The 26298-nt window shown below is 59.4% G+C and overlaps 2 protein-coding genes across 10 annotated transcripts; one reads left to right on the top strand and one right to left on the bottom strand.

The window, feature by feature from the left end:
- Positions 1 to 1465: 1465 nt before the first annotated feature.
- Positions 1466 to 15666, top strand: LOC118990035 (cytochrome b561 domain-containing protein 1). Of its 8 annotated transcripts, none has more exons than XM_037050390.1 (12): positions 1466 to 1608; positions 3504 to 3569; positions 3951 to 4055; positions 4437 to 4647; positions 5011 to 5201; positions 5770 to 5852; positions 6216 to 6475; positions 7286 to 7484; positions 7626 to 7747; positions 8229 to 9024; positions 12087 to 12122; positions 12780 to 15666. In XM_037050390.1, exons 1-12 carry the CDS (start codon positions 1482 to 1484, stop codon positions 13212 to 13214), a joined length of 2631 nt encoding a protein of 876 aa, XP_036906285.1. In that variant the 5' UTR covers positions 1466 to 1481; the 3' UTR covers positions 13215 to 15666. The 8 variants fall into 8 exon arrangements, with proteins under 8 accessions (XP_036906285.1, XP_036906284.1, XP_036906287.1 ...); XM_037050389.1 differs by having other exon boundaries at positions 4915 to 5201; XM_037050392.1 differs by having other exon boundaries at positions 4915 to 5201; positions 12087 to 12124; positions 12711 to 12918.
- Positions 10653 to 25286, bottom strand: AMIGO1 (adhesion molecule with Ig like domain 1). 2 transcript variants are annotated; one of them, XR_005067153.1, is made up of 4 exons: positions 24964 to 25286; positions 21968 to 24518; positions 16858 to 16870; positions 10653 to 10667 (listed from the first exon to the last, which is right to left on the bottom strand). XR_005067153.1 is itself a non-coding variant. In XM_037050398.1 (2 exons), the coding sequence occupies exon 2, from the start codon at positions 24450 to 24452 to the stop codon at positions 22992 to 22994; it is 1461 nt and encodes a 486-aa protein (XP_036906293.1). In that variant the 5' UTR covers positions 24453 to 24518; positions 24964 to 25286; the 3' UTR covers positions 20062 to 22991. The 2 variants fall into 2 exon arrangements, 1 of the variants encoding a protein (XP_036906293.1); XM_037050398.1 differs by lacking the exons at positions 10653 to 10667; positions 16858 to 16870 and having other exon boundaries at positions 20062 to 24518.
- Positions 25287 to 26298: the final 1012 nt, after the last annotated feature.

Genomic DNA, 26298 nt, shown 5'->3' with positions numbered 1-26298 from the left:
AGCAAGCTCAAAAGGCGAGAGAGACCGGCTTCCACACAGCTTTTACATTTGTTCTCTACCATCTGTGACCCAGAGAGGCCTCCTGTCGGACTTGAGGGGGCCATATGCTGGCCCTCTTGGCTGTAAAGGTTCTTGCTGAACAAGCGTGTACCTCTCTCCCAAATTCTGTACCTCTCTCCCAAATTCTGAATGTACACAAACGTTTACATTCCCTAGAAAAACACATCTGGGCACAACATGACAATGTCACTAGGTCCCTGGATCTCCTAGGTTCTCAGGTCCAGAATCCCTGCCCTCAGAGATCATCCTTGGGGGGAAAAGGGAGAAGAAATCCGAGGTTTTGTAGGTACTGACTTGGACTGATTTGCCTCTGATTGGGTTCCTCCTAAGGTGAAGGAATGAATATGAGGTGAAATGCGAGGGGCTGAGGAGGGAAAAGAGAATTAGTGTCTCTCTTCTGATGGGATGGGGAGGAGTGGGCTTTTGTCTCTTGATCATGCGAGGGTGGGAAGAAATGTTATCAGCTGAGAAGAAGAAAGAGGTGGATGATTAAGGTATTTTTCAGGCCTTAGCAAGGAAAGTGACAGATCTGACGAGAAATCCCCGCGTGCCGAAGCTCTGGTAGCACCCCTTCCAGCAGAGGAAACAGTCATTAGGAAAAGAAGCCAAAGTGATGGATGGAGTCAGGGTCCAGCCTTGGTTTGGGAAGAGGCAGAACGGGGCATCCATCGCAGTGCTCAGGAGGAGAAAGACGATCAGCAGAGATGCAGCAAACCCGGTTCCGGGGCTGGCCCTGGCTCGCAGATAGCCTTGTGTCATCATCCTGACAGGTGATCTCGGTCAGCTCAGCTAGATCCTCCCAAACACGGACAACGCCACTCCAAGCCTCTGCTCTTCATCAGGGCAGCGTGGGGTTCCCGCAGAGGAGGCACAACACGGGAGCCGAGGACCCTCCCCCACTCCAACCCCTGTGTCCTTCAATACATCCTACAGACTCCCGCCTCTTGCCCTTCTGATTCACCGCGCCCACCTCCTTGCACCTACCCTATTCCATCTACGGGGGAGCGAGGTCGCTCCGTAGCCGCCAGCCCTGCAAGGGGCGCCAGCCGGTTGGCGGAGGCACGATTCAGAGCGGCTGGGGCGTTTTGCGCCGAACTTGAGAGAGTGGGCTGGGAGCAGAAAGAATGCGTGCACAAGGGTTAGGAGAGGAAGTTCTGGGGCCTTGGTCTCTTTTTCCCCCCGCAATTGTGCATTTCGGAGGGGCTCTCCCCTAAGATCGGTAGGCAACGGCACCTTCTCCAAGACTACATTTCCCAGAAGGCTATGAGGGAGGGAGGGTGAGGAAAAGGCGACCTGTGCTGCGCTTGTGCAAAGAGTGAGCTGGAAAGGTGGGAGGGAGAGGCAAGGCGTGCCCGCGGCGAGACTGGGGGAGGGGGGCCGCGCGGCGGCGGCGCCGGGGCGGGCGCGCGTCCGCGGCGGTGATGGCGGTGCGTGAACGCGCGGCGGCAGCAATGGCCGCTCTGGAGCGGCGGCTGCCGAGTCTCGATGACTTCGCGGGACAGAGCTGGAGCTCGTGGGTGGAACGGGCCGACCTGCCCGCGGCCGATGGTGAGTGAAGCTCCCCTAGAGTCCGAGGACCCCATCACTGTCTCCCCTCCCCCACTCCGGGTCCCCTCTAGCAGAGGGGAGCTGCCGACAGGAGCCGCCGTCCGGCTCCCCGGCCCCCCAAACAAAGGACCCGCCGGGTCCTAGTGCCCGCCCGCTCCCCTCCTTCGCGCCTCCGGGTCCTAGCGCCGGCTCACCGCTCACAGCCCACCCTACCCACCTCTGCTTCTGCCGGTGCCCAATACCTGTCCCCACATGTACTTGCTTTTATCTTCCTCCTTGCTTGCTGTCCTCCAGCTTCCGCCCCTCCTAAACGTGCCTCGGGCTTTCCCCATCCGCCACAGTCCTCTCCACGTGTTTCCCACGCACCCCACTTCTGTGCCCTCCTCCCAGCCCCCCTTGTTCCTTCGCCTTCTGCCCCACACCTTCTGCTCCTTTTCGGCTTTTGCCTGCTGGCTGCGGTGCTACTGGACCCCCAGCCTCCTCCGCGTTAGTTCGTCGGTCTGTCCCTCTATCCATCCTCCCTTCCTGCCTCCTTCTGTCCATCATCCATACCTCAACCCACCGTCCTTTCCCGGGCCTCTTGCCCTGCCTCTTGGCTCTCTCCCCTGAACCCCACCTTCTCCAGGCCCCTGAGTGCCTTTGGTGATCAGGCTGACAGCCCCCTTCTCCTGATCTTTGTCTCCTGGGCCCCAGGGGGCACCTGGCCTCGTCGTGGCCTTTGGGGTGACAGCAAGCATCACGCCCCTGAAGAAGTTTGCAAGTAAGAAGAGGTGGAGGAGGAGGACGGCTCCCTGCGGTCTCTTGATGACACTTGTTCTCCTCTGAGACTTCCGACTCCCAGCTCGGTTCTGTCCATCACTGCATTTTAACTGACTTGAGATGGGAGCTGCCCCTCATCTCTTGCATGCCTAACCCACCACTCCTCTTGTCTGGAGATTATATAAGACTGTCAACAGTCTTCTCAGCCTAGAAAGGGGCAAATCTGTTAGTGGGCAGCAGAAGCAGACCTAAGTGGGAGCCCAGGCCACCCCATGCTTGGTGGGCAAGGATGGGGCCATTGTCAGGGTCTGGGTGCATTGAGAACCGGAAATGGAATCAGGCGGGTTTGGTGACTCAGAATTGATTTTTTTTTTCAAGAGACAGGGAGGGGTATAGAGGAGGCAGGGGAGGGGAGTGAGGTAGGGGGTGGGGAAAGAGCAGTTCTGCACAGCTGCGATGTTTCGGCCATGCACCCAGAAACTGGGAGGAACAAGGGCAACCCTGGCCCAGAACCCCCGTAAAGAGGGAAGGGGCTTGTGTCACTGACCAATGGGACTTTGAAGATGCCAGAGGGCCCCACACCCTCAGTTTCTCTGCTCTGTGGCTCTCATACCAATATGGGACCTGAGAAGCTGGGCATAACTTTGACGATGCCGCGGTAACCCAGGTGGAACGAAATTGAGTTCATGGGGATGGGGACCTGGGAGTTTCTATCTGGGATACCACGGAGTAGCAAAAAGGACCCATATGAGAAATCTCAAGAAGGGACCGTGGGATAGTAAAATATGTTAAGAACTGTTTCTCATTTGACTGAGGAAGCAGGCCAGAAAAGCTGTTTACCTACCATCACTCAACTAGCCGGCAGTGGAACCCTGAACCTCACCTTGGCATCAGGGGTCTATAAGAAAGGTGGCTGGAGCCCTCTTAATGAGATTAGCTCCTTCCAGAGGCAAGATGGAGGAAGAAAGGGCACTGGAGAAGGACCCACTGAACACTCTCTGAGTGGTCCTGAGCATCAGGAGCTTATTGGGGAGCGTGGGCTTCCTACTGCCTGGCTGCGGGCTGCAGGCGCTGGTGGGTGGGAGACGGGTCTTCTGGACAGGGGGTGCTCCTCCTGAGCTGTGTCTCTCCTCCAGGGGCCGAGCTGGAGGAGACTAACAAAAGCACGAAGAAGTTGGACGCCATGACCCTCATTAAAGAAGGTGAGCATCAGTACACACCAGGGCTGGGGCCTAGGGCAGTCAGGACCCCTTCTGCTCTGCCACCACATCCAGGAGGTGGCCACCTGACGGGACAGGTCTGGAATCCTCACTCAGATAGGTCTGAGTCCACCCATTTTCCTGGCTGCTGCGACCTGTTGCAGAAGATCCTAATCACAGGGAGTTGATGCCCACTCCCCTGAAAGCCCGCGTTCTCAGGGACTGGTTAGGTCGGACTCTGGAGGCTGGGAGCCTCCAGCATAAAGCCTGTCACATCAACGGGGAGGGGAAGTGTCTCCTCAGTGGTGGGGTGGGAGTGCTGGCCGGTCCCCCAGGGGAACCCTGGGGTGCCCAGCCCCAGTGATCAGGGCCTCTTCATTGCAGACATGTCCATCTTCGGGCACTGCCCCGCCCATGACGACTTCTACTTGGTTGTATGTAACCACTGCAGCCAAGTGGTGAAGCCTCAAGCTTTCCAGAAGCACTGCGGTGAGGGGAGCCCAAGGGAGGAGACGGAGGGGGGCCGGGGGCAGCAGAACTCGGAGCTTGGCCGGCTGGGAGGTCGTGTGTAATGGAGGAAGGCCTTGGGGATAGGAAAGTCGGGGGGTGGGGGTGGTTTCGGAGGGTTGTGGCAGGTTGGGGTGACTGTGTGAGCAAACCTGCAGCAGTTCTGGTGGAGTTGAGGAGCTAAGAGGTGTAGGAAGCTGGGTCCTAGAATTTTTAGTCTTGAAAGCTCAGATTCTGAGGGGAAGGAGCCACATTTAAAATCTCCACCAGATTCTCTGTGGTGAGTCTGTGCACAGGGTTAGCGGGTTGGGAAGGAGGCAGTTGTCACTCACCTGGATTACTCTCTCCACCTCCTGGTGACAGAAAGAAGACATGGGCCCCTCAGCAAGCTTTACGCCCGGGCCCCACCCCCACCTCCAGCCCCTGCCAGCTCTCAGAAATGCCATGTAGTGAATGGGCAGGGCCCCGCTTGTAGGGCCCCAGGTTCCACCAAAACCTCCTCCAGGGAGAAGGGCCAGGGGTCCCGGAGCCGTGGCCACCAACCTCCTGAGAAGACCCAGAAGGACAACCTCTGGTAAGGAGAGGCTGGAGACTCCTCCCGAGGAGAGGCCCTGACCCCAGCCCAGGGGGGGTTGACAGGTAGAGGCAGCCAAGGGGCCAGCTCCCTCTGCAGCCCCCTTCCGTGCACCCCAGGGAGTACGGGGCCCCCGTTTCCCACCTTCTGCACTCCTGCTGGAGCCCACCCAAGCTCCAGGGCTGGGAAGGAGATGGCCCTGGGCTACAGCCCAGGCCCCAGGCCCCGCCTCCCTGCCCCCAGTCCACGCCCTCTCTCCATGTGTAGCCTTTTCGTGCCTGTGGTGAATCTGGAGAAGATGTCCAGTCTCCCGAAGCCCGATGGACACGGAGTCAGGGTGGCCCCACCCTCTGCTTTCCTCAGCCAGCCAGGCAGCCTCGCCAAGGACTCCCCTGGAAAACCCCCCATGGCGCCCCCTTCTAAAGAACTTCCTGGCAGAGAGAACATCAAGATAACCCCCAGCGAGGGTCCCAGTCACCGGGCTGAAGGCAGCCCCCCTGAAAAGGAGCCTGGTGGGGCTAGGCTGCCCCCCAAAACCCACCGGAAGATGGCTCGTGAGTAGTTGTGGTCTTGGGGGTCAGGAAGGTAGAGTGGGGACTCTCGTTCTGGCAGGAAGGAGGGGGCCTGGCTGTCACTGGCTGCCAGGGTACAGGAGCCCCAGGTCAACCCTTGACGTGGACACTTTTGGCCTGCCTGCTCTTTGGGGACTCAAGCCTAGGTCAGCCTGATCAGGGCTGAGGGAGCCAGTGCCCAAGCAGGTGAAATCGGCCCTCCTCACCTGGGCTGGTGACCTGCATCTTTTCCCACCGACGCCTGGGGCACGAGCCCCCTCACCCAGCTGGTTTCCCTGGCATCCTGGGTGCCTGGGACTGCTTTTGTGTTTTGATGTGTGTTACCCTGTTTTGGGCTTGGAGCCCCCAGAAGGAGTGCCTGGGCTGGGAATGAGGACAGGGATGGCTCTTGTGCCTAGCAAGAGCCACTGACGCCCAGAGACAGTCCTCCGGCAGGGGGCCTGCAGCCTCAGACTGGGGGGCAGGGTAGGGGGCGGGTGCTTTGCCTCAGGCCCAGCTTGCCTTCCCTGGAAATGGCTTGGGGGCTCACTGGGACCACTTTCCTCCATAGGGAAAGAGTGCGACCTCAACAGGCAGTGTGGGGTGATAAATCCAGAGACCAAAAAGATCTGCACCCGCCTACTGACGTGCAAGGTAACCCCTCTCCTACCGCACAGCCAGGGAGGACAGCACAGACATGGGCCCTGGGCTGGGAGAGGAACTGAGATGTTCTCCACCATCCAGCTCCAGGGATGGGGTGAAGCCCAGACCAGGGGAGGGGAGGCTGCCCACAGTGAGCCCCGGGTGAGGGCCGCAGGCAGGGGATGACTTCAGGTCCCGGCATCCCAAAGGAGGGTTCTGGCCTGTGGGGGAGTGAAGCGGAAACACGCAGACCCACCCACAAACACACTCACACCCCCCTCTCTCTCCGCTTGCCCAGGCCAGAGCACACCGCTGCCCCTCACCCCTGCTCAGCTCACACCCCCCTCCCCACCCCTCCATCCTGCTGTGTTCTAGATCCACTCGGTGCACCAGCGCCGGGAGGTCCAGGGCCGGGCTAAGGACTTCGATGTGCTCGTGGCAGAGCTGAAGGCCAACTCCCGTAAAGGGGAGTCCCCCAAGGAGAAGAGCCCAGGGTGCAAGGAGCCAGCCCTCGAGCGCCCCTCCCAGGAGCCCCTCTCCTTGGCCCCCATGGTGGCGGTGGCCGCCACTCCCAGCAGCAGCAGCACCTTCTCTGCTCGTGCCAAGCAGACCTACTCATACTGTGCACTGCCCAGGTACGTCCAGGGTCTAGCCCCATCTCACCTGGGGGCACTTGGCCCCCTGCCATCAGGGACCCCTGGAGACGGGCCCAGGAAGTGCACTGCAGGATGCTATTCACTCTACCCAGAGAGTGGGGGGAGACCTGGGGCCCCACTGGGTGCGGAAGTAGGTGACTCCCTGCTTCTAACCAAGCACACCATGGTGCCCCAGCCTCTGTAGTGTGCCAGTTCCAGCTCCCAGGATGAAGACATTTTCCTAGCTGCTTCCAACAGGCCAAAACTCAGGCCTGGGCAGCTGAAAGGGTCAGGGGCCTGGGCGAGGTGGTCCTACTGTGTATTCATTCATTCACTGGCCCCTTCGTGTGCAGAGGCTGCACCGGACCCCGGGGACAGCCTGCCTTGAGGAAGGAGACTCACACGCATCTCTGCCCGTCACTCAAGGGGCAGACCCGAGACGCGGGCTCAGCCCCCGGGCAGGCTCATGGGAATATGCGATGCCAGAAGGGGGTTGAGAGGCTTGATGAGGCAGAGTTGGGCGCAGTTAAACTCCGAAGGAAAAGGCAGATGTGGCCAGAGTGCCCGCCGAGGGGGCAGGGCCTGGGCAGTGGAGGGGCTGCCGAGCGAGTCCCCGGGGAGCTGTGGCCCCTGGTCTTTCTGGTTCTCACACCGTGAGCTCTGCTGTTCCCTCCCTTCCTGTCCTCCCTTCCTCTTTGTCTGATGGCCCTGCGGGGCGTCTGCTGGCTTTCTGAGCCTGGCAGTGCAGGGACAGCCCCACCCCGGCCCACTCCTGTCACACTGCCCTCACATCCCCTTTGGCCCTTTCAGGTCCCGGGCCTCCTCTGAGAGTGAGTTGGATGATGCAGGCCCCTGTGGTGGTGATGGGGACCCAGGCCTGTTCCCCTTCCCCCTGCCCCGGGGTGGGGCCCAGGCCTCCAGCGAGGAGAGTGAGGAGGAGGGGACATCCGATGACCTCCACCTCCCCCCTGACTGCCATTATGCATCCCGGCCCCCCAGGCCACAGGCGGTAAGGACCTGGCGAGGTGGGGGCCGGGGTGGGGGAGTGGCCCAGCCCTCCCTCTGCACCATGTTGGGGGTCAGATCCTGCGTTTGGGTACCCTCCCTGTATCTCGGGCCTGCCAACCGTGTACCTCTCTTCTGTCTCCAGTTCTGCACCTTCGGGAGCCGGCTGGTGAGTCCAGGGTGCTACGTGTTCAGCCGCCGGCTGGACCGGTTCTGCTCAGCGCTAAGCTCCATGCTGGAGAGGCACCTCAGCTCACACATGTGGAAGTGAGTCTCTCGGGCGCAGAGCTTCCCTCCCCAGGCCCCAGGCATACTCGGGCCTCAGAAACCCTAATTCTTCACACATACCCATAGATGTGGCTTGGCTGCTTGCCAGCAAGACCCTGGCCAGAAGGAAGAGGTGGGGAAATTTGGCAGTCTGGTGCCGGGCTAAGGCAGGGCAGGAATGGTGGTCTGGGAGTGACTCTCAACTCTTATCCATCACTTCCAGTACCTTTGGGGTAACTAGCGGAAGGGGATGTCTGAACATTTAAAAGGAGGTTACTAAATGGGTCTCTATGCTAGCTCATTCCTGCCTATCTCTCCCTGTACCTTTTTCCTAACGCTCACTTCCAGTGTCTCCCAGCAGATGGCAGCACTGCCAGGGCTCTGGGCCGTTTCTAGGTGGGGCAGAGACACTGGTGTGGGCGTTGGTGGAGAGGCCCTCTTGTTTGTTTGACATGACAGTGACGCCCTCTTTTTGCTGCAGGAAGATCCCACCGGCTGCTGAGCCTCCGTCCCACCTTGCTAGCTCATCGCTCTCCGCTCCCCTGAGCCCTTCCTCTACCGGCAGCTGCCCCCGCCTTCCAGGCCCACCCCCCAGACCTGCCTGTCCAGCTTCCATGCCTCCCACCAAGGACAGCCTTGTTCCCAGCTACCCTGCAGGCTCCCCCAGCGTGGCAGCCGCCTGCAGCCAGGCAGAGTGTATGGGCGGGAGCCAGGCCATCACCTCTCCGCTGCCTGCCAACACGCCCTCCCCATCCTTCAGCAAGCTCCCGCCTTCGAAGGCCAGCAAGTCAGCCAAAGGCAAGGCTGGGGCTGAAGTGGAGGCCCCATCCCGCAAGCGGAAGTTATCCCCTGGTCCCACTAGTTTCAAACGGACCTGCATCCTGGAGCCCACTGGAAAAGGCAAACCCTCTAGCTGCCGGGGCCTCTCGGCCAAGACGAAAACAGCCCTGAGCATGGGGCTTAATGGGACGGTGGGGCCTCGAGTGAAACGGGCAGGGCCCCTGGACTGTCGGGGCTCTCCTCATCAGCCTTCCACTGCAGTCAAGGCTTCTCAGCTAGATAGCCGGGGAGTGGCTGGCCACCCAGCCAAGGCCCTGCCGACCAACTGCTTCTCTGAGGAGGAGGTGGCCAAGAAGCGGAAAAACCTGGCCACTTACTGCCGGCCAGTGAAGGCCAAGCACTGCCCGGCTGGCCCCCCTGCTGATGGGGCCTCCTCCGTGCGCCGCAAGAAGCCGGGTCCAGCCCTGGCCTTTGAGGAGAAGTGTTCTACACTGAAGGTACCCGCCCAGCTCCCCAAAGAGCGTGGGCAGGGAAGGGTCAGGACGGCGGAGGGTAGAGTGCATTCTGCGTGACAGACAGGGTGCTGGGTCAATGTTTGTACAGAGAGGGGAGGCTGAGAGAGTTCCTGGGCCATCTTTAGGGAGAGGGGTTCAGCTCTTCGCAAGGTGACACAGACTTTTGCTTGAAGGGCCTTCTGCTCTCTCCAGCCCTTTCCCTTGGGCAGAGGAGATATTGCCTCTGCTGTCCTCCCCACCCCCCACTGCCTTTAATCAAAGGGCCTCTTTCTGAATTGATTGTGGCCCTTACTCCAGGAACTGGAGCTACCTCTGTCCCCTGAAGGAAAGGAAGTTGGACTCCATGAACTCTGAGAAGAAAGGTTTGGGCTGTGGCGCTGAGCTCGGGTCCCTGGACTGTGGCCTAGCATGCTGTGCAGCTAGGCATCAGGGCATCAGGGCATGGAAGGGCAGGGACCCAACTCAAAGAGCACAAATGCGTGCATGCCCACCTTGCACAGGTCCCCACTTCTAGGTGTTTGGGTGTCGGGCAAGTTCTCCAGGGTATTTGGTAAAGCCAGCAGCCAGATTTGGGGGCCTCTGTTGATGGTGGCCTGGAGCAGTAGGCTAGGAGCTGTCCATGGGATCATAGCCCGGAGGCTGTTATGGGGGGGCAGGCAGGGGGGATGCACCACTGGGCTAGGCATGGGACAGAGGCCTACCTGCACCTCTGGCACCCATATGAGAGCAGTGGGTGTGACCGCTGCCCCAGGGCCTGAGTGTGCATATGCGTGTGCGTGAGTGCTTGCTAGGCCGCCCCTGCGAGGTCGGCTTTCGTCTGCCCCCTTGCCCAGCTTTGCTCACTAGGCCAGCAGGACGAAATGAAGCCTCAGCTCTTGGGGTCCACAGAGTTTGCTAGGGAGGTGGACTGGCCCCCCAGCCTGACCCTGTCTCTTGCCTCTTGTCTTCCTGCAGTCAAAAGCCCATTAACGAGAAAGTGCCTGCCCACTTCGATGGAGCCGCCAGCACCTCCTCCCCTCCAGATCCAGGCCCCCAGGCTGCTGCCGCTTTTTATAACTTTATATTATTTTTTTTAAGAAAAAAGTCTTTAAAATACCTCAAGACTGTCTCCCTGTTCTGTTGCTGCTAAGGAAATGTAAAAACAGAAACATAGAAAAGGAAGGAAGCAAAAACATGTAACAAAATGAGTGTCCTTACTGTCCCCAACTGTACCCCAGGAGATGGAGATGGTAGCCCAATTCCAGATCCCTTTCCTTGTCCCTTGAAACACTGGAAATGGCTGGGATTTGTATAACTGGAGAGTCGTCTTTCCAGACAGGGTGATGAGGCATGACTGTCAGTGAGCAGTGCTTCCCCAGAATCTCGACTCCAGAGCAGACTCTAGTCCCCGTGGGAAGGGAGCTTCACCGGGAGGGAGCCTCGCCTCTGGCTCTGTCCTTGGATATTTGCCAAGAGGGACTGTGGCAGTCAGACTGTGGCCCTTTTATGGTCTCTCAGCAACCCTGGGTCTGTCACATCTCTGAGTTTTTGCTTCAATTCTTCCACTGCCGCTTCACCACCACTGCAGGGAATTGAGTTGTGTTGGTACCTGTTTTCAGAACGCCCCTGCCTGTTTTGGTCTCTCCCTCCCTGGCCTGTGGGTTTGCCCTGAAGGAAAGGGGTATAGCCTCTCCTTGCTGGGCTTCCTTGAGCTGAACCACACCTTTTTTGGAGTCAGGAAGGGTCTGATCACTTGCAGAGCTCCCTGGGGGTTGAGGCCCTGGTCCCTTAGGATCAATCACCTGGCTCCCCAGGGCTGAGCAGATGGTGTGGAGTCAGCAGGGGCCGGGAGTGCCCTTGTTCTTCGTTTATCGCACTGGGGACAACTGTGCAGAAAGAGTATCAGACTGTTGGCTTTCAAACCTAACTCGGTCGCCGCACTGTTTTTCCCCTTGTCCTTGCCTTTTTGCCTCCTTGCTTTAAGTCAAGGAGTCTTCTTCCCTTGTAAAGGGATGGTAAGAAAGAATGGGCAGCCAGGGAAATCCAGTATCCCATGAAAACACGGGTTCCAGATCCTTGTTTCAGTGTAGCCAGTTTGTGACTTGGGGTTTGGGTGAAATCAATTGCCATAAATGTGATTTCTGCAGGCTGCATGACACATAAACCCTTGTAGACAAAGATACTGTGAGGTTGGCTTAGGAAACACAATGGGCCAGGAGCTGTCCAGTGCCCCAAGTCCTCGGGTGCTCTCTCGGGCAACCCGCCCCCCCCAACCCCCAGAGGGCGCTGTGGGCACAGCTGCCGCACCGCAGGGCGTCTGGGGGCGGAGCCTGTCCCGTAGCGGCGGCTCCTGGGCGATCGCAAACCCGGAAGACGCGCTCCGGCAGCCGGGCGTGTGCACCGGCCTGATCAGGCCATGCAGACCCTGGAGGTAGGTCTGGTTCCCGCTCCAGCGAGGGAGCCGAGACTGACCCGCTGGCTGCGGAGAGGCAGTGTTATCTTGGCGCACCTGGTAGCTTTGGGCTTCACCATCTTTCTGACTTTGCTGTCCCGGCCGGGAACCAGTGAGTGTGCAAGGCAGGGCGGGGCCAGGGAAGGGGGCGGAGCCAAGGTGCTGGTGGGGCAGCGCGTGGGAGCACCGGGAGACTTGGAGTGGGGGCCCTTGTAGGGGAGTGACAGACGGATGAAGGGTAGTAAGGGTGTGGTGGGGCGGGGCTCTGGGTGCTGAGGAGGCGCGGCAGACGACCAAACTCACTAGTTCGCCCTGAGCAGAGCCCCTCGTGGAGGATACAGGGAGGGAGGCGGAGGTCCAGTCTGGGCCTGGGCTAACAGCTGCGCGGTGCCCAGTGGCGAACTCAGGCTGAGTTGGTGTAGGTTTGTCCTCATGGTCGCTCACCATGGAACCCCTTGGCTGCTCCCCTTTGCCCTGAAATCCTGATTCCTGATTAGGCCCGGGGATAGTACACTGACCTGCCCCCTTGTAGCTAGATTATTTGGGCTCCAGCCAGCTTCAGGGGCAGAAACAATGGCGCCCAGGCCGTCAGTCTGTTCTCTTTGATCCTTAGGTCTTTTCTCCTGGCACCCTGTATTCATGGCCTTGGCGGTGAGTTTGGGCTTCTTTATGAGCTGATTTGTTTGGCTATGTCCCTAGGGAAGCATCCAGTCTTCAGAGGGATCAGCCTTGCTAAGGCTCATAGAAGTGGGGGAGGTAGGCAGGGCTCCAACTTTCCCAACAACCTTTGAGATTGAGAAACAGGGAGGGCTGGGCCGTGTCAGGTAGTTGGTGGGGGTGGGAGGGCATGGGCCATTTTTCTCCACTGGGGCCTGAATGGAGGAAGTGAAAGGGGTGGTGTCCAGTCGATCCTCCCTCAAAGTTCAGGAGGAAGCTTTCAACATTTGCTGTTGTCATTGGCCAGAAAAATGGGAGTCCTCATCTGGGCTGGGGGGAGGGGTGCACAGACTTGGATGTGACAGAGAGCCTCAGCTGGAGTGACAGAGACTTTCCCTCAAGTGTCAATTCCCATCTGCCCAGCAACGTGGACCCGTGATGCAGGAGGTCCTGGTGGGAGTTCTTTAGCCCCTGCCCTTTGTCCTCCGTGTTGTGAGGATGACTGAGGGTACCTCCTCCTCCTCCTCCTCAGCCCTCCCAGGCGGGCTCCAAGCTCACTGGCCCTCTCCTGTGTTCACAGTTCTGCTTGTGCATGGCCGAGGCCATCCTGCTCTTCTCGCCCGAGCACTCCCTGTTCTTCTTCTGCTCCCGAAAGGCCCGAATCGGACTCCACTGGGTGGGACAGACCCTAGCCATCCTCTGTGCCATCCTGGGCCTGGGCTTCATCATCGCCAGCAAGGTCCGCAGTGAGCTGCCCCACCTGGTGTCCTGGCACAGCTGGGTAGGGGTTCTGACACTGCTGGCCACAGGGGCCCAGGCACTGTACGGGCTCTGCCTCCTTTTTCCCCGAGCAGCTGGAGTCTCAAGGGTGGCTCGCCTCAAGCTTTACCATCTGACCTGTGGACTGGTGGTCTACCTGATGGCTACGGTGACAGTGCTCCTGGGCATGTACTCAGTGTGGTTCCAGGCCCAGATTAAAGGTGGGTCCTGGTATCTGTGCCTGGCCCTGCCCCTCTACCCAGCGCTGGTGATCATGCACCAGATCTCCAGCTCCTACCTGCCGAGGAAGAAAATGGAGATGTGAGTCCCTTCGAACTCTGAGTCTAGATGGTGCACCTGCCTTGGACATCATGGTTCCTTTGGTGACCTTCAAGGCTCCACTTCCTAAGTGGTAGGGGTTTATGCTTCGCTGGGCTGAGGGGGTGCGGAACTACACTGTCGTCGGATGACTCAATGGCCCGAAATGGGGAAACGTACTGAGTGCGGGCGGGAGCTTGATCCCCGAGCCTCCATGCTGACGAGGCACAGGAAGGTTGGGTGCTGGTGGTGATGGTGGTGGTGTGGTCGTTTCTTGGTTGCCTGCCTGATGGGGAGTGGGTTCATGTCACTTATGAATGGCAGCTGTGGCACTTTGGGTGACTTTTGAGAAAGCAGTATGGGGTAGCAGACAGCGCCCCTGGGTCTTGGTTACGGGTTTTGGTCCTCGTAGGCTCTGTTGTGCGACCTTAGGCAGGTCACGTGTCTCAGGACCTCAGTCTTTTCATCTGTGTGATGAGTGTTTCCCAATGAGCTCCAACAGTCCGAGTGTCCGCTGATGTCACAGCACACCCCACCGGCTCTGGACCACGGGCTGGGCCACTCAGAAGGCTCGGGAGTCACTCTTACTTTCATAGCCTGTGAAAGTAAGGCTCTGGCCTGTTGGGAGAACTGAGGAGAACAGTTGGGAGAACTCCCACACTGAGGAGAACAGTAAGGGAAGGGGCCCGGGTGAGGGTCCCTGAACTCTGAGACAGTAAAGGCACTGAAATCACTTTAAAGCTTTGGGCGAGCAGAAGGGGCGCTGGCTCACCCCAGGGCTCTGGCTCCTGGCTGGGCTGCCTGGCCCGACTGAGATCTTCCTCTGCCCACCTCGGTTCCCCCGACATCCACACTGAGTGGCAAAACAAGTCCTGGACAGCGCGTGTTTTGCCTTCCTGGGCTCCGGTTCTTGCCTTAGCTCACAGCTGTGGGGCTGTCCCAGAGCTTTCAGGACAGAAGAAGAGCCCAGGAGGTGGCAGGGCTCTTCTGATCTGGGGAAGATCCCCCTTGTTACCTAAGCTTTCCTCTCGGTTTGCCAAGCTTCAGCCCAGCAGGGGGGCTGAGTTTGGTGCCAGCTGGCTGCCGGGGCCTGGGCCGTCTTCCCTGCAGAAACCTTTCCTTGTTCCAAACCAAAAGCAGCTCCCCAGAAGGCCGAGGGCCGGACGCCAGGCAGGTGCACTGCTCTGGCTCAGCTGGGGACCTCCATAGGCCACGGCAAGGACCGAAGGTGGCCGGACAGGGGAGCTGGTGTTGAGGCAGGTGGTGGCAACTCACGGGCCTCTGGGAGGCTGGGGCTCCGGGTGCCAGGACCAGCGGGAGGAGGTCCTAAGTCGCAGCATTTTGGATGTCCAGGTCCTTGGAACATTCCATACATCCTCTCTGGGTGGCTCAGAGGCAAGATGTTGGTAGGATTCCACAGTACAGGCAGGGGACCCTACAAGGGCAGAGGTGTCCCCTGAGTGGACTGACTGGGCTCCTCCCGGGTCAGGTGGCATCTCCCAGGAGCTCTTTGACCCTGAGTGAGGGAAGGGGGCCCTGCTCTGCAGGTAGTGATTAGCTCTTTTATTGTACTCCTCCCCCCACCCCCTGCAAACTACCAATGTGGTCTGAACTTAGGGGAGAGGGTTTCTGGGGCTGATGGAACAGTCTCATCTGGGGGGCACTTTGATCAGGGACCCCATGTCCTCTCCACCAGGCACAGCGGGTGTGGGAAGCCTTACCCCGTCTGCAGTCTGCAGCCCAGAGAGGGCGGGGGTAACGCTCCTGCCGGCTCTGAGAGCCTCCACCGCCTGAGGTATTGCCTCCTCCCAGGTGGTTGGGGGGCTGGTGGGTGGCGGGCAGGCGGGCTGACAGCCAGCAGTTTGCGTGGGCTGTGCCAGCTGATGTCTATTCCAAGCCCTGGGAGAAAGGGGGAAGTCATTTACATTCTGCAGGAGGAAGGGGCCCAGCTGTCCCATCTCCGATCGGGAGGCCTGGAGGGCAGAGGGGAGCACAGGCGGCCTGTGTAGACCGTCTGACTGCAGTATAGGGAGCAGGTCAACAGGAGGAGCCCTTCTTCCTTGCAGGCCAGATTGTGGGGGGACTTCCCTCCCCTCCTCTCTGCCTTTCTCCCGCCTTCACCACCTGCCCTCACGTCCCAGGGCAGCAGCTGGACCGCCATTAGCCCTCCCCCGCCAGGGCCCTCATCCTCCAGCTGGGATGTGGTGGCTGCCGGCTGCACGGCCTCCTCCCCTTGCTGTCTCCCCCCACCTCCTGCACCTCCCCATCTGGGCGCCTCAGGGATGAGGCGGAGGCCTTGGGAGAGAAGCAAATGGCTGCCCTTTGCCCTTGTCCCTTGACTAAGGAAAGCTGCTAGTAGTCAGCCTGTTTTGCCTTTTTTAAAAAAAAGACAGGGTGCTCAAATTAAAAAAAAAAAGCATGTCATTTGCACAAATTTGCATATCAGGCTAAGTCCTGCTTCCAAATATGATTATATTCAAACTCAACCTTGAGGACATGAGAAATAGAGAAGGTTTTTGTATCCAGATACAGATGGTAATAGGATTACCATTCTGGGTTCAGATGCCCCCAGCCCCCATCTTTTCCAGAACCTCCGCCGCTTCCCTTGAGCCCCGGGGGGGGGGGGGGGCGGCCGGGAGGCTGTTGAATGGCAGGAGCTCTGAGTCTGGGGAAGTCTTCCATCCTCACCCTCTGGGCTCGTAGTACGTCAGGCGTAGGCTGGAACATCTCACCAGCCTGGGCTTCCTCTCTTCCCACCCTCTGGTAGTGTGGACTACCCTGCCCCACTCCCTGACACTGGCCTGTCCCTCCTTTCTCATGGTCCCCACCCTGCCACCCCCGTGCGTGCCTGCCCTGGGTCTTGTTTTTAAACCTCACTGTGGGCGATCCAGGCATCCTCCCGGAGCCAGCTGGCTGCCGTGCCAAGGTCTGTTCAGAGTTAATAATAATCATTAGCTGAGCAGAGCTGGCCGGTTCAGCTGCAGACCTCCGAGCACTGGCAGGCTGAGTCAGCCAGCCCGCACCTTCCCCTTCCCGGGCTGCAGAGTGTGACCCAATGAGGGGCACTGTGGGAGGCAGGAAGGGTCAGGGGGCTTGCCTCCCAGCCCTGGCTTGAAGCTTCCTCCTTAGGGAGTCGGCCCCCAGAGCCCTCTCATGAGCCACCAAGGCATTTTCACCTCATGAAGGTCAAGTGTAAGGAGCTCAGTGTGCGCCCCGCTGACACTGGCAGTTAGTGGCAGTGTCGGCCGTTGACCCTGACCCTCTAGTCCTCCTGCCCTTCCTTCTGACTACCTGACCTCCAGAGGACACCCTGTCCTGGTCCTGACCCCTGTCCTGATCTCGGCCTTTCTGGTGGCCCCCCGCAGGCTTTGGGAGTCTGACCCAGGAACAGGCAAACCTTGTGTCGGGGTTCAGTCCCAACACAGTGTGGCCCTGAGCTAATCACTCACCTGGAGACCCACCTCCCAGGGAGGCTGTGAGGGTGAGGGGAATGCACGGGAGCTCCTGCTACACTGGGAAGCTCAGAGCATTAAACACATGCAAACAGGTGGCCTTTCTGTGTCCTGGTCCTTCTTCCTTCCGCCCTCCTTCTGCCTGCCTCGGGCTCTGCTTCTCTAAGGGAAGGTGAAAGCCGTGCCTGGTAATGATACTCAGGGGCCAGGTCTCGGAGGGGCTGTGATGCTGGCTGTCATCAGAGAACACGGACACCTCTTCCTTCTCCACGAGAGGCCAGCTCTCTCCACTCCTGCCAAGAATGCCACCCGGCCAGTGGCTCTCAGAAGTGCGCCCGAAGTACCACCCACCTGCTGTGGCCAAGTCATGGCGCTGATGGCAGACCTGGGAGTTGGCTGTCCCCTAGGTCCAGCCTGGAGTTCCTGGGACTGGCTGGTCTCTCTTCTGCCTACTTTGGCTCTTCTGAGGGGAAGCGGAGCAGACAAGCCAGGGTGGGAGCAGGAGCAAGAGTAATGGACACAGTGCCACCACCCACCTACCCTCCCACCCCAGGCCAGGCGGAGTGCTGCCTGCCTCAGGCCCTCAGGCCAGGCACGGGAGACACACTGTGAAGTGTGGCCCAGCTGTGCCCAGGTTTCTCTTCCTTGTTTCAGACTCTTCAGAAGGGTCACAGTCCCCTCCTCTTCAAAGCACTTCTTTGGAATCAAAACACACACACCTCACCCCAGAAAGCAGTTCTGTTTAAAGTTTAAATTAGGGGAAGGATACTTTCCATTCCCTGGGTCTGAGAGCAGCCAACAGCCTGCCTGGAGTGGACACAGAGGCAGGAATGACCACCGCACACAGGCCTCTGGGCTCGCTTTTTTGTCTGAGTTGCTTTCTCTGCCCCAGGACCTAGGAGCTGAGCAGCAGTAGGGCCTCCCCGGCCCAGCTGACGGGCAGGACAGGGCCCCTGGGCCGCCTTGGGGGTGGACCAAAGTGGCCAAACATTCACCTCCATAAGACGACCTTCTGCTGCCCAGCCACCCAGAGGCGCGGCCAGTCACGGCTGCGCTGGGGGTAAGAGTTGCAATGTTCAATCCATCTGCGGTTCTCAGAACTTCCCAGGTGATTTTTCAAACCTCCGTTGAAAGCAGATTAAGTAGCACTTCGGGCTGTTCTCTGGTACCAGAGGATTCAGCTCTGTCTCACTGAGTACGTGAGGGGTCCCGGGACCCCTCTCTGAAGCAGACTCCCGGGTTTGTCACAGTGCTTCCTAAGCTCGGCCCCCTCCTCCCCCGGGCCAGGCGAGGCCTTTCTGCTCTGACCTGACCTGCAGCACAAACCAGCCCCAGCCAGTGAGGGAGTGGAGGCAAGTCAGAGAAAAGCAGCACAAAGGGTGGTCCAGAGATCACGCCCCCCGCCCCCGACCTGCCTGCGTGTCTGTGCACCCCCACGCACGAGCATGTGCCACGCACCTGCCCACTCTGGGCTCACTGACTCTGACCTTCCCTAGGCCACCACTGCAGTGCACCTGGAAGTGTCCCTGCAGGGCTCTGCGACCCTGGGTCCATGTCCTCTGATTCTGGGATGGAAACTGGATATAGACCGGAAGGCCCCAGGGCGGGTCTAAGGGTCTTCATCACTGATATTTCCCACCGGCTGTGAACCAGCCTGATGGAAGGGGCTGGACGTGGTGGCTGTGTCTGTCTGCTGCTCTCAGTCCCCAGGAGAGGGAGTGCCCGGCATGCTCACGGCAGCCAGGCCGAAAAGCCCACTGTCCCCCTGCACTGGCCAGAGCCCTTTCTGCAGCGTGGGCGGGGACAGTGAGGCTTCACCCACGGTCTCCTGGGAGACTGGGTGAGCTGAGTGAGAAGTACAATTGCAGCGAGGGAAGGAGCTGAGAGATCACAAGGGAGGGAGGTGAGCCTCTCACGTTGGCCTCGCCCACTCCCCTGAGGTGCCGCCACCCCAGAGGAGCTAGGGAAAGCGCTAGGAGACATGGCGGGCGGAGCCGTGCTTCTTGGCCAGAAGCTAGTGGTTGGGGAGGAGGGAGGACATGCAGCCGGGGACCTCCTTAGGATGACGGAGAAGGCGGTGTCACAACTTTGTAGGCTCAGAGACAGGGCTCGGCACAGGCCAGGAGAGAGGGGGGGACCCCCATCGTCTGCCCCAGACCTGTGCTCTACCAGCTTCATCCTCTTGATGAAACTCAGCCATAGAAAGACTGCTCTGAGAAGAGGAAAAATACTTATATTACTTATACATGCATTCCAGGGCAGGGTGGGCAGGGGCGGTTAGCACCAACATTGGTCCTTGCGTGGACTGCTCAGGTCCATGTGCCCGGTGTGGCAGGGCGGTGTCTCCACCCCTCGTCCCACACAGAGGAGCACTGCCCTCCGGTCAGACTTTGTCAGTGGGAGAAATTAGGTCATTATTCAAATGTAGGAAATTTTCTTTTTTTCCTTACACCATTTCCCCTTCCCTTATGGAGTCTACCATGACAGTCTCCTGCCCGAAGCAGCAAGAGAGATGCCAAAGAATTTGCATGTTCAGAGGTCAGTAGAATCCAGTCCAATTTCTGCACCAACAGAGTGGGGAAGGCGCTTCTCTGTTCTGTGCCACCCCAAGCCGAGTGCACGTTAACCGTCAGGGATTATTAACCTGCCCGTCAGGTGAACAGACTTGGACTTGGACAGCTAAGACGGTCGCCATTCACGACGTGAAAGTATACCGGTAATAAAATGTTGTGGAAGGGGGATGCTTGCCACCATTTCCTTGAGCCCAGCCCAAGCATTTTCCCATAGTACCCTTCCTAGGCTTGTTCTAGACTCTTAACGAGCTCGGCGGGGAGGTGGGCCTCCTCCCCAGGGGCGCGGGCAGCCTTCGTTGTTTGCAGGCTCTTTCTCGCCTGCATCGTGGAATTGCTAAACTCTCCTCCTGCTGAGGCACCGCTGGCACCTCCTCCGAGGACCCCTCTGAACGCTGGTCTGCTGGCCCCAGCCAGCTGCTGCCTGGTTTGGTGTGGTCTGTGAGCCAGTAAGAGTTTTTACACTTCAGCTGGTTGAGGCAACTCAAAAGACATGTTAAAATTATATGAACTCCAGATCTCAGTGTCCATAAATAAAGTCTGGACTGGAGCCACCCTCCTTCACTGAGCTCCCGTGGTGACTTCCTGCTGCATTGGGCACAGCTGAGGGGTTGTCACAGAGATGGTGGCCTGCAGAGCCCAACATACTATCCGGCTCCTTCCAGAAAACGTTTGCTGACCCCTGGCCTGTCTACATGCCTGGATGTGGGTGTTTGGATGCCTTTATAGCAGCATTTAAAGATTCTCTCCCTCCACAGGCTGCACCCTCCGCGGTGCAGTGAGCCCCGCCCACAGGCTGGAAAGAGAAATAAACCAGCCACGCTGCACCAGAACAAGAGACTCAAGCCAGGTTTAATGGTGGTTGTCTAGTTTCCAGAGCCCAGAGGCTCCAAGGTTTGCCAGCACAGGGGAGGGATGGGCCCCGGGCATGGGCTACGAGGAAATACAGAGGAAAACGGGCCAGTTGGCTTTGCCCTCCCCAAGCCAGGGTGTACCTTTTCCTGTTCCCTTCCTAGGAGCCCCATAAACACAGGCAGAGGAAAAGGCCACAATCACGTAGACCATTGAGCCCCGTCGTATTGTCTCCAGGGACACCTGCTTCCTGGGAGACATGTATGGTTCATGGGTGTGGGCAGGAGGAGTGGTGGGGGGGATTGCTCAGCCCATTCTTAAAGCCACACCGGGTTCGAGGGAGCTTCCCTGTGCTGAGTACTTGGTCCCCAAGGAGAAAATGACCTTTGTGTTCTATCGACTGAAACCATGGAAGACGGGCCGATTCATTCAGTCTGTCATGGGGGTTGGCAGGCATCAGGGCACACCAACCAGTGCCTCAAGCTGGGGTCACGCTAGTGGACAGAATAAAGGGACTGACAGCCTCGGGGCCTTTTCTTATTCCCCAACTTGGGTATGAAAAGGAGAAAAGGGCCCTCCTTATCCTTAGGCCTCAGCTGGGCTGCCCCGGCCGGCTCCATTTGACACTCCAACTTTCAGTCCTGGACGGCTCCTCAAGGGGACACTCTGGCACAGAGGTGAGATGTTCCCAGGCTCCCTGTGAAGTGAGCAGGGAGTCCCCGTTCCCCCCCACTGGCCTTTGGAACTTAACCAGATGACTTCTCCCTCCTGCCCCTGTCTTACTGGGCAGTTCACACAGGAAGAGCCACTGACAGCTACTTGGTGCCCCTCCAGCTCCTCCCTTGACCAAGCTGCACTTTTACGTCCTGTCTACTGTCTTTAACCCAAGGAAGGCTTCCGAGGGCCTGAAGAACTGGCTAGCTCCTCGTCACCCCATCTCCTGAGGTCTTCAACATGTGGTTCTCCCAGCTCCAGGCCTTGCATAGAACCCGGGTGAGCCGTGGAGACGTGGGTGAAGCTTCAGAGATCTCAGAATGAATTCAAAGGACAAGAGTTTATTTGGGGTGCCTGGCATGATCACTGTCTCCTACAGGGCAAGAGAATGTGTGCATCACATCGTGCACACGGATGGAGACCTTCTGAAATGCACCTCAGTGGGGACTGAGGGGTCACCGTCCTGGCGGGGCCAGGGTGCCGAGTGCATGCATACCTAGAAGCGTGCACACCTATGAGCATGCAGGTACCTGAGGGAAATGCTGCACCTCTAGACAAAACCGGGTACTGAGAAAGGATGGGCAGCAGCCTTGACCTCCAGGAGTGGGCGGGGGAAGATGTTGAGCTCCAGTCCCCTTCTCCGTGGAGTCAGGCCCTCCTAGTGGCCGCTCTTGTCACCCGCAGGGAAATGACACCTGTTGGAACCTAAGGAGCAGGTTGGAACACCGGGTCTGGTGAACTCCCACTGGACAGGGAGCCTGGTGGGCGAAGGGGACAGAGCGAAAACGACCCACATCCAAGAATCTTCCCCCTCTGCCTTGACTGTGCCCTTGATGAAGCTCAGAGCAGCCGTCCAGAGCTTACACCCCCAGTCAGAGGGAGAGGTCCCAGGGGGCGGCCGCCTCTGGGCCCTAAGTGCTCTGTAACCCTGGGTGGGGCGGGGTATCTGCCTGTTCGGAAGTTCCTCTGGCACAGACCTCTGGCTGACAGCGCTGCGGGTGTCAGACCTGCCCTTCTGAAGGTTCAGCGCCACTGCCTATCCCTGTTACGAGACTGCCTGGAGACACAGAACTCAAAGCCACACTCCAAACTGCTGCACTGCGCAGAGACCACGCAGTTCCGACCCCTCAGGTGACAGTGCCCATGCTTCAGCTTAGCAGCATGGGCGAGACCTCCTCGAGGAGCAAGGCAGCTTTGCCGGCACAGAGGAGACACCTGCCTCTGCGTCCCCAGGCCTCCTCATCTAGCCTGGCCGGGGCAGCAGTTGGGGAGAGCTCAGGACCCCACCCAAACTTGACAAGGAGGCGGAAGAGATGGCGAACCCCGAGAGTCAGGTGGGGCCTGCAGGGTGCTACCTAAGAGAGGCTGATGCATGCTCCTTGTGCTCGTGTGAAGCGGCCCCCACCCCGGCCTGACACACAGGTGCTGGCAACAAATGCTAACCCAGTCTCCCCACCCAGGAAATGAGCCAGTGTGCAGTTCACCCCCATCCACGGGTTTCATGCCATGCCTGTGCTGAGGGCCCCTCTGTGCCTCTGGTCCCAGGACAGGGCACCGACACCACCTCACACGGCTGCCCGGGGAGCACGAGGCATCAGGAAGTCTCGCAGCAGCCCGGGGGAGGGCTACCGCTGGAGGTCTCAGCCTTTTCCTGACTCATTTTTCCAGAGGCTTCTGATTTCCTTACTGTGAAGTGTGACCTCCCGGCCAGAGAAAACACTACAGCTTCCCCTCACCCAAGGGGGCCCCCCCGTGGAAGCTCCCCGAACCCGCCCAACGTCACAGGTGTGTGTGTTGGGGGTAGGCCGGAATAGAAAAAAAGGGATTTCCCCCCAAATGACTTTCTCCTAAGGAGCTAGGGATGATCTTGAAAAAGTTTAGGGCACCTGCCCTCCCCCCAACCCCTTCCTCACTCCCACCCAGCTGGGACGCGCCCCTCCTCCAGTGTGCTGGCAGACCAGCACAGGGGCTTCGGGCAGGGGTGTAGTATCTGCCTGGGGAGTGATGCGCCCGTTTGAAACTCACGGCAGCCACACCCCGGCTGGGGTCTCGCTTGCTCTTGTGCCCGTGACCAATTCTCTTGAGGTCAGGGGGAACCCACTCCCTGGGGCAGCCAGCCCTCTCTTCCATCCCCTCAAATCCTTCAGGGGTGCATTACCTCTCCTGGGGCAGAACGTCCCCACCCACCCACCCTGCTCACACCACAATGGGCGTGTCAGAGAAGACCGAGCTGACCGACTCTGGATCCGACATCCTCCGCTGGCCCTTGCCTGCCACCTCAGGCACAGGCAGGGTGTTGCCTGGCTTGAGCTTGCCATTTTGACCCTGCCCAGGTCCGGCAGGTTCCAGGAAGGCCACCCGCCGGTCAAAACCATCATCCTTGTCCCCACCGGCCATAGGATCGTGGTTGGGTGTGGTGCTCAGCATGGACGAGCTGAGGCTGTCTCCTTGGTGGCTGGAAGGCTTCTCGACACCCCGGCACCAGCAGCGACAGGGGGTGAGGTACAGGTATATGAGGACCAGGACCACACTGAGGATACAGCCCACGAGGGTGGTATAGGCCGTGTTGAGGGTGTCGTGGTGTCCGTAAGAGGTGAAATTGTACACCTTCAGCTCCACCGACAGGGTCTCGTTGAAAGCTTCCCCCGAGGCATAGCAGGTGTACACACCCCCGTCCTCGACCTGCACGCGCCTGAAATGCAGGCTGCCGTTCTCAAACACCGTCATTGTGCTGTTGGCCACAGCATCCAGCACCCGTTCGTTGCTGGGTGTCAGCCACACCTTCGTCATGCCCTGCTGCCTGGTGTCACAATGTATGGTCACGGCGTCACCCAGGTGGGCCACCCAGGCATGCTCCTTGTACTCACTGCAGTTGAGACTGAAGATGCTGTGTAGCTTCTTGGCGCTCACGCAGTGCAGGTCCTCCTGGAAGTCCACGACGGGGCTCAGTTGCCGGTGCTGCCAGTGCGAGAAGAGCTGGTAGAGCTCACAGGTGCAGTGCAGGGGGTTGTTGTGCAGGTACAGCCCATTCTTGACCCATGCGGGCAGCTTCTGCAGGTCGGACAGCGGCAGCATCTTCAGCTTGTTGGAGGAGAGGTCCAGGAGCGTCAGCTTGGGGAGCCTGACCAGTTCCAGAGGGAAGCGGGAGATCTGGTTCTGGCTCAGGTAGAGTTTCTGCAGCTGGGCTACATCCTCGAAGGCCGAGCGGTCTACGGCCATGATGTGGTTATTGTAAAGCAGCAGCACCTCCAGGAACTGCAGCTCACTGAACAGGGACTCGTCCAGTGTCCGCAGCTGGTTGGAGGAGAGGTCCAGGTATCTCAGGTTGGGCACTGGGGAAAAGGCCTCCAAGGAGATGAAGTTCAGATGGTTGTGGCTCAGCAGCAGGGAGTGCAGGTGGGGCAGGCGCGTGGGGGTCCACTCGGCCCGCAGGCGGCTCAGGTTGTTGTGGCTGAGGTCTAACAGAGCCGTGTAGCTGGGCAAGGCGTGGGGCACGTGGGGCAGCTGCTGCTTGGAGCAGCTGAGGATGTTGCTGGCGCACAGGCAGGCGGCAGGACAGCTAACCAGGGCCCGGCCAGCTCCGGCCGCCTCACAGAGGAGCAGGAACCAGGACAGCAGCGGGAGCCACAGGCCTCGCAGGTCACGCTGGGGGTGCATAGTGTCACTGGGGAGGGCGAGGAAGGCCACCAGGAAGATCTGGGAGCAAGGTCACCCAGGCATGTTCTGGTGGGGTAAAAAAGGGTCACGTTACTACAGGCTTGAGAGAGAGAAGATGGGTTTATGGGTACCAGGACCAATAAAGGGAAGGACTGGCTCTCCCACTTCCCTTCACCTTCCTACTCACCCCCTCAAACCGCCCCCCTCCTCCCCGCGCGCCAACATCGGGCACTGTGCAGGCAGTGGGCTCATGCTGGAACAGAGGAGGAAGTGGACCCAGGGGCTGCTGGGCCGGGGTCACAGGAGTGCACGACAGGGACAGGCCCGGGGTGTCAGACATTGTTGGTTTCACAGAGGTTGCCTGGGCAGGTTTGGAGGCGGGGTCTGCAGGGCCTTTGGGAGGCGCTGAGGGAAGGTCAACAGGGGGCCGGCTGCGTTGGGACGCCCCAACGGGGTTGAGGGTCCCCGGGCATGTCGGGACGGGCTCCCCCACAGACTGCTGGCACTGCACCTGCTCGGCGAGGACGTGTCTCAGCCCATGGCGGGTCCGGGCGCTCCGTCGCGGCCTCCCCAGGCGGCGCCTTACCGGCCGGCCTGTCGCGGCGTCCGCCTTACGCAGGGGCCCGCGCGCAGCAACATCGCCTCCCGCGGACTCGCCGGGCTCCGCTGCGCCCCTTCCCCGGCCCCACCGCCTGCGCCGCTGTGCTCGCGGGAGCCCACCGACCACGGCCAACGCCTCCCGGTCCGCAGGGCCGGCGCGGAGCGGTGCGGGGAGCGGGAGGAGCCGCGATCCGAGCGCAGGGAGCGGCGTGGGGGCAGCGAGCACCGCGCGCGTGCCCGCCGCCGGAGCCTCGGGGCGCGTGCGCGCGGGGGGGCGGGGCGCACGTGCGTGTGTTTGTGTCGGAGCCGGACGGGCGGCAGCGCGCCGGCCAGTAGCTCTCGGAACGTGTTGGGGACCAGGATCTACTGCGTGACGTAAACTGTCAGGAAGGGGACTCCGGCCCCTTCGCTCCTCTATTACTTCCTCCACCTTCCTCCACCCCCTTCCTTTCTTCGCTCCCCTCTGACGCCCGGAAAGGCTTTCAGGAAAAGTAGCTCTAACTGGATTCGCTGCAGCTGACTCATGGGCAAGGAGCGTCTCACGTCTTTTAATTTTACAATTTAAAGAAATCTACCGCAATGTTGGCGCGAAGTTCATTAGGTTCCCCCTCCCCTCTCTCTAGGACTACGAAGTCCCCAAAACTTGGGAAAAGATTTGGGGAAGGGCCTTCCCCCCAAGTCTTGATGCCTGTATTCCACCACCCTTGGGGTAATAGCGAAGGGTACAGGTCCACAGCCTGCAAGGCAGATGGGCAGGAGTGGGGGTACGGGGTTGGGGGGTACAGGAAGGTCTTGGGTGCATGCGCAGACCACAGGATCCCACTCCTCAGACACCCATTCAGCAATTCCCACTCCACTCCTGACACACACGCAGGCAGAGGCTGCCTACAGGCCAGGGTCAGGTTTCCATTCCTGGAAACGTCAAAACCCTCCCCAGCCCCGGGATCATTCATCCCTTGGGCCTCTGCTTCCAGGGCGAAATTCCAGTGTAGCTTCTCTATTACCAAATCCTCAAGGTGAAGGGCTGGGGGACTTCTTTAGGGCGGCCCTTAAAATACCAAGAAGCTGCTCACAGAATGCGTTCTTGGGGGTTAGGGACTGGGTGAGGGCCATGTAAGAAGAGCCTAGAGTCTAGGGTTGTCCAACCTCTTGCCTTCTCTGCACCACACTGGAAGAAGAAGAGTTGCCTTGGGCCACATAGTAAATACATTGTGACATGGAATCACATGCAAAAAATCTCATAATG

The sequence above is a fragment of the Sturnira hondurensis genome, unplaced genomic scaffold (genome assembly GCF_014824575.4).
Source record: "Sturnira hondurensis isolate 20B ecotype Veracruz unplaced genomic scaffold, ASM1482457v3 Scaffold0006799, whole genome shotgun sequence".
In the NCBI taxonomy this organism is placed as follows: domain Eukaryota; kingdom Metazoa; phylum Chordata; class Mammalia; order Chiroptera; family Phyllostomidae; genus Sturnira; species Sturnira hondurensis.
Note: the sequence above shows the minus strand (reverse complement) of the source record. Positions and strands in the feature narration are given on the sequence as shown.

Coding starts and splice junctions, on each gene's coding strand:
- LOC118990035 (XM_037050389.1), top strand. CDS start 1,482: ATGGCGGTGCGTGAACGCGCGGCGGCAGCAATGGCCGCTCTGGAGCGG. Junction 1,609..3,503: donor CGACCTGCCCGCGGCCGATG/GTGAGTGAAGCT, acceptor TCTCTCCTCCAG/GGGCCGAGCTGGAGGAGACT. Junction 12,123..12,779: donor CCCTGTATTCATGGCCTTGG/CGGTGAGTTTGG, acceptor TTCTTCTGCTCC/CGAAAGGCCCGAATCGGACT.
- AMIGO1 (XM_037050398.1), bottom strand. CDS start 24,452: ATGCACCCCCAGCGTGACCTGCGAGGCCTGTGGCTCCCGCTGCTGTCC.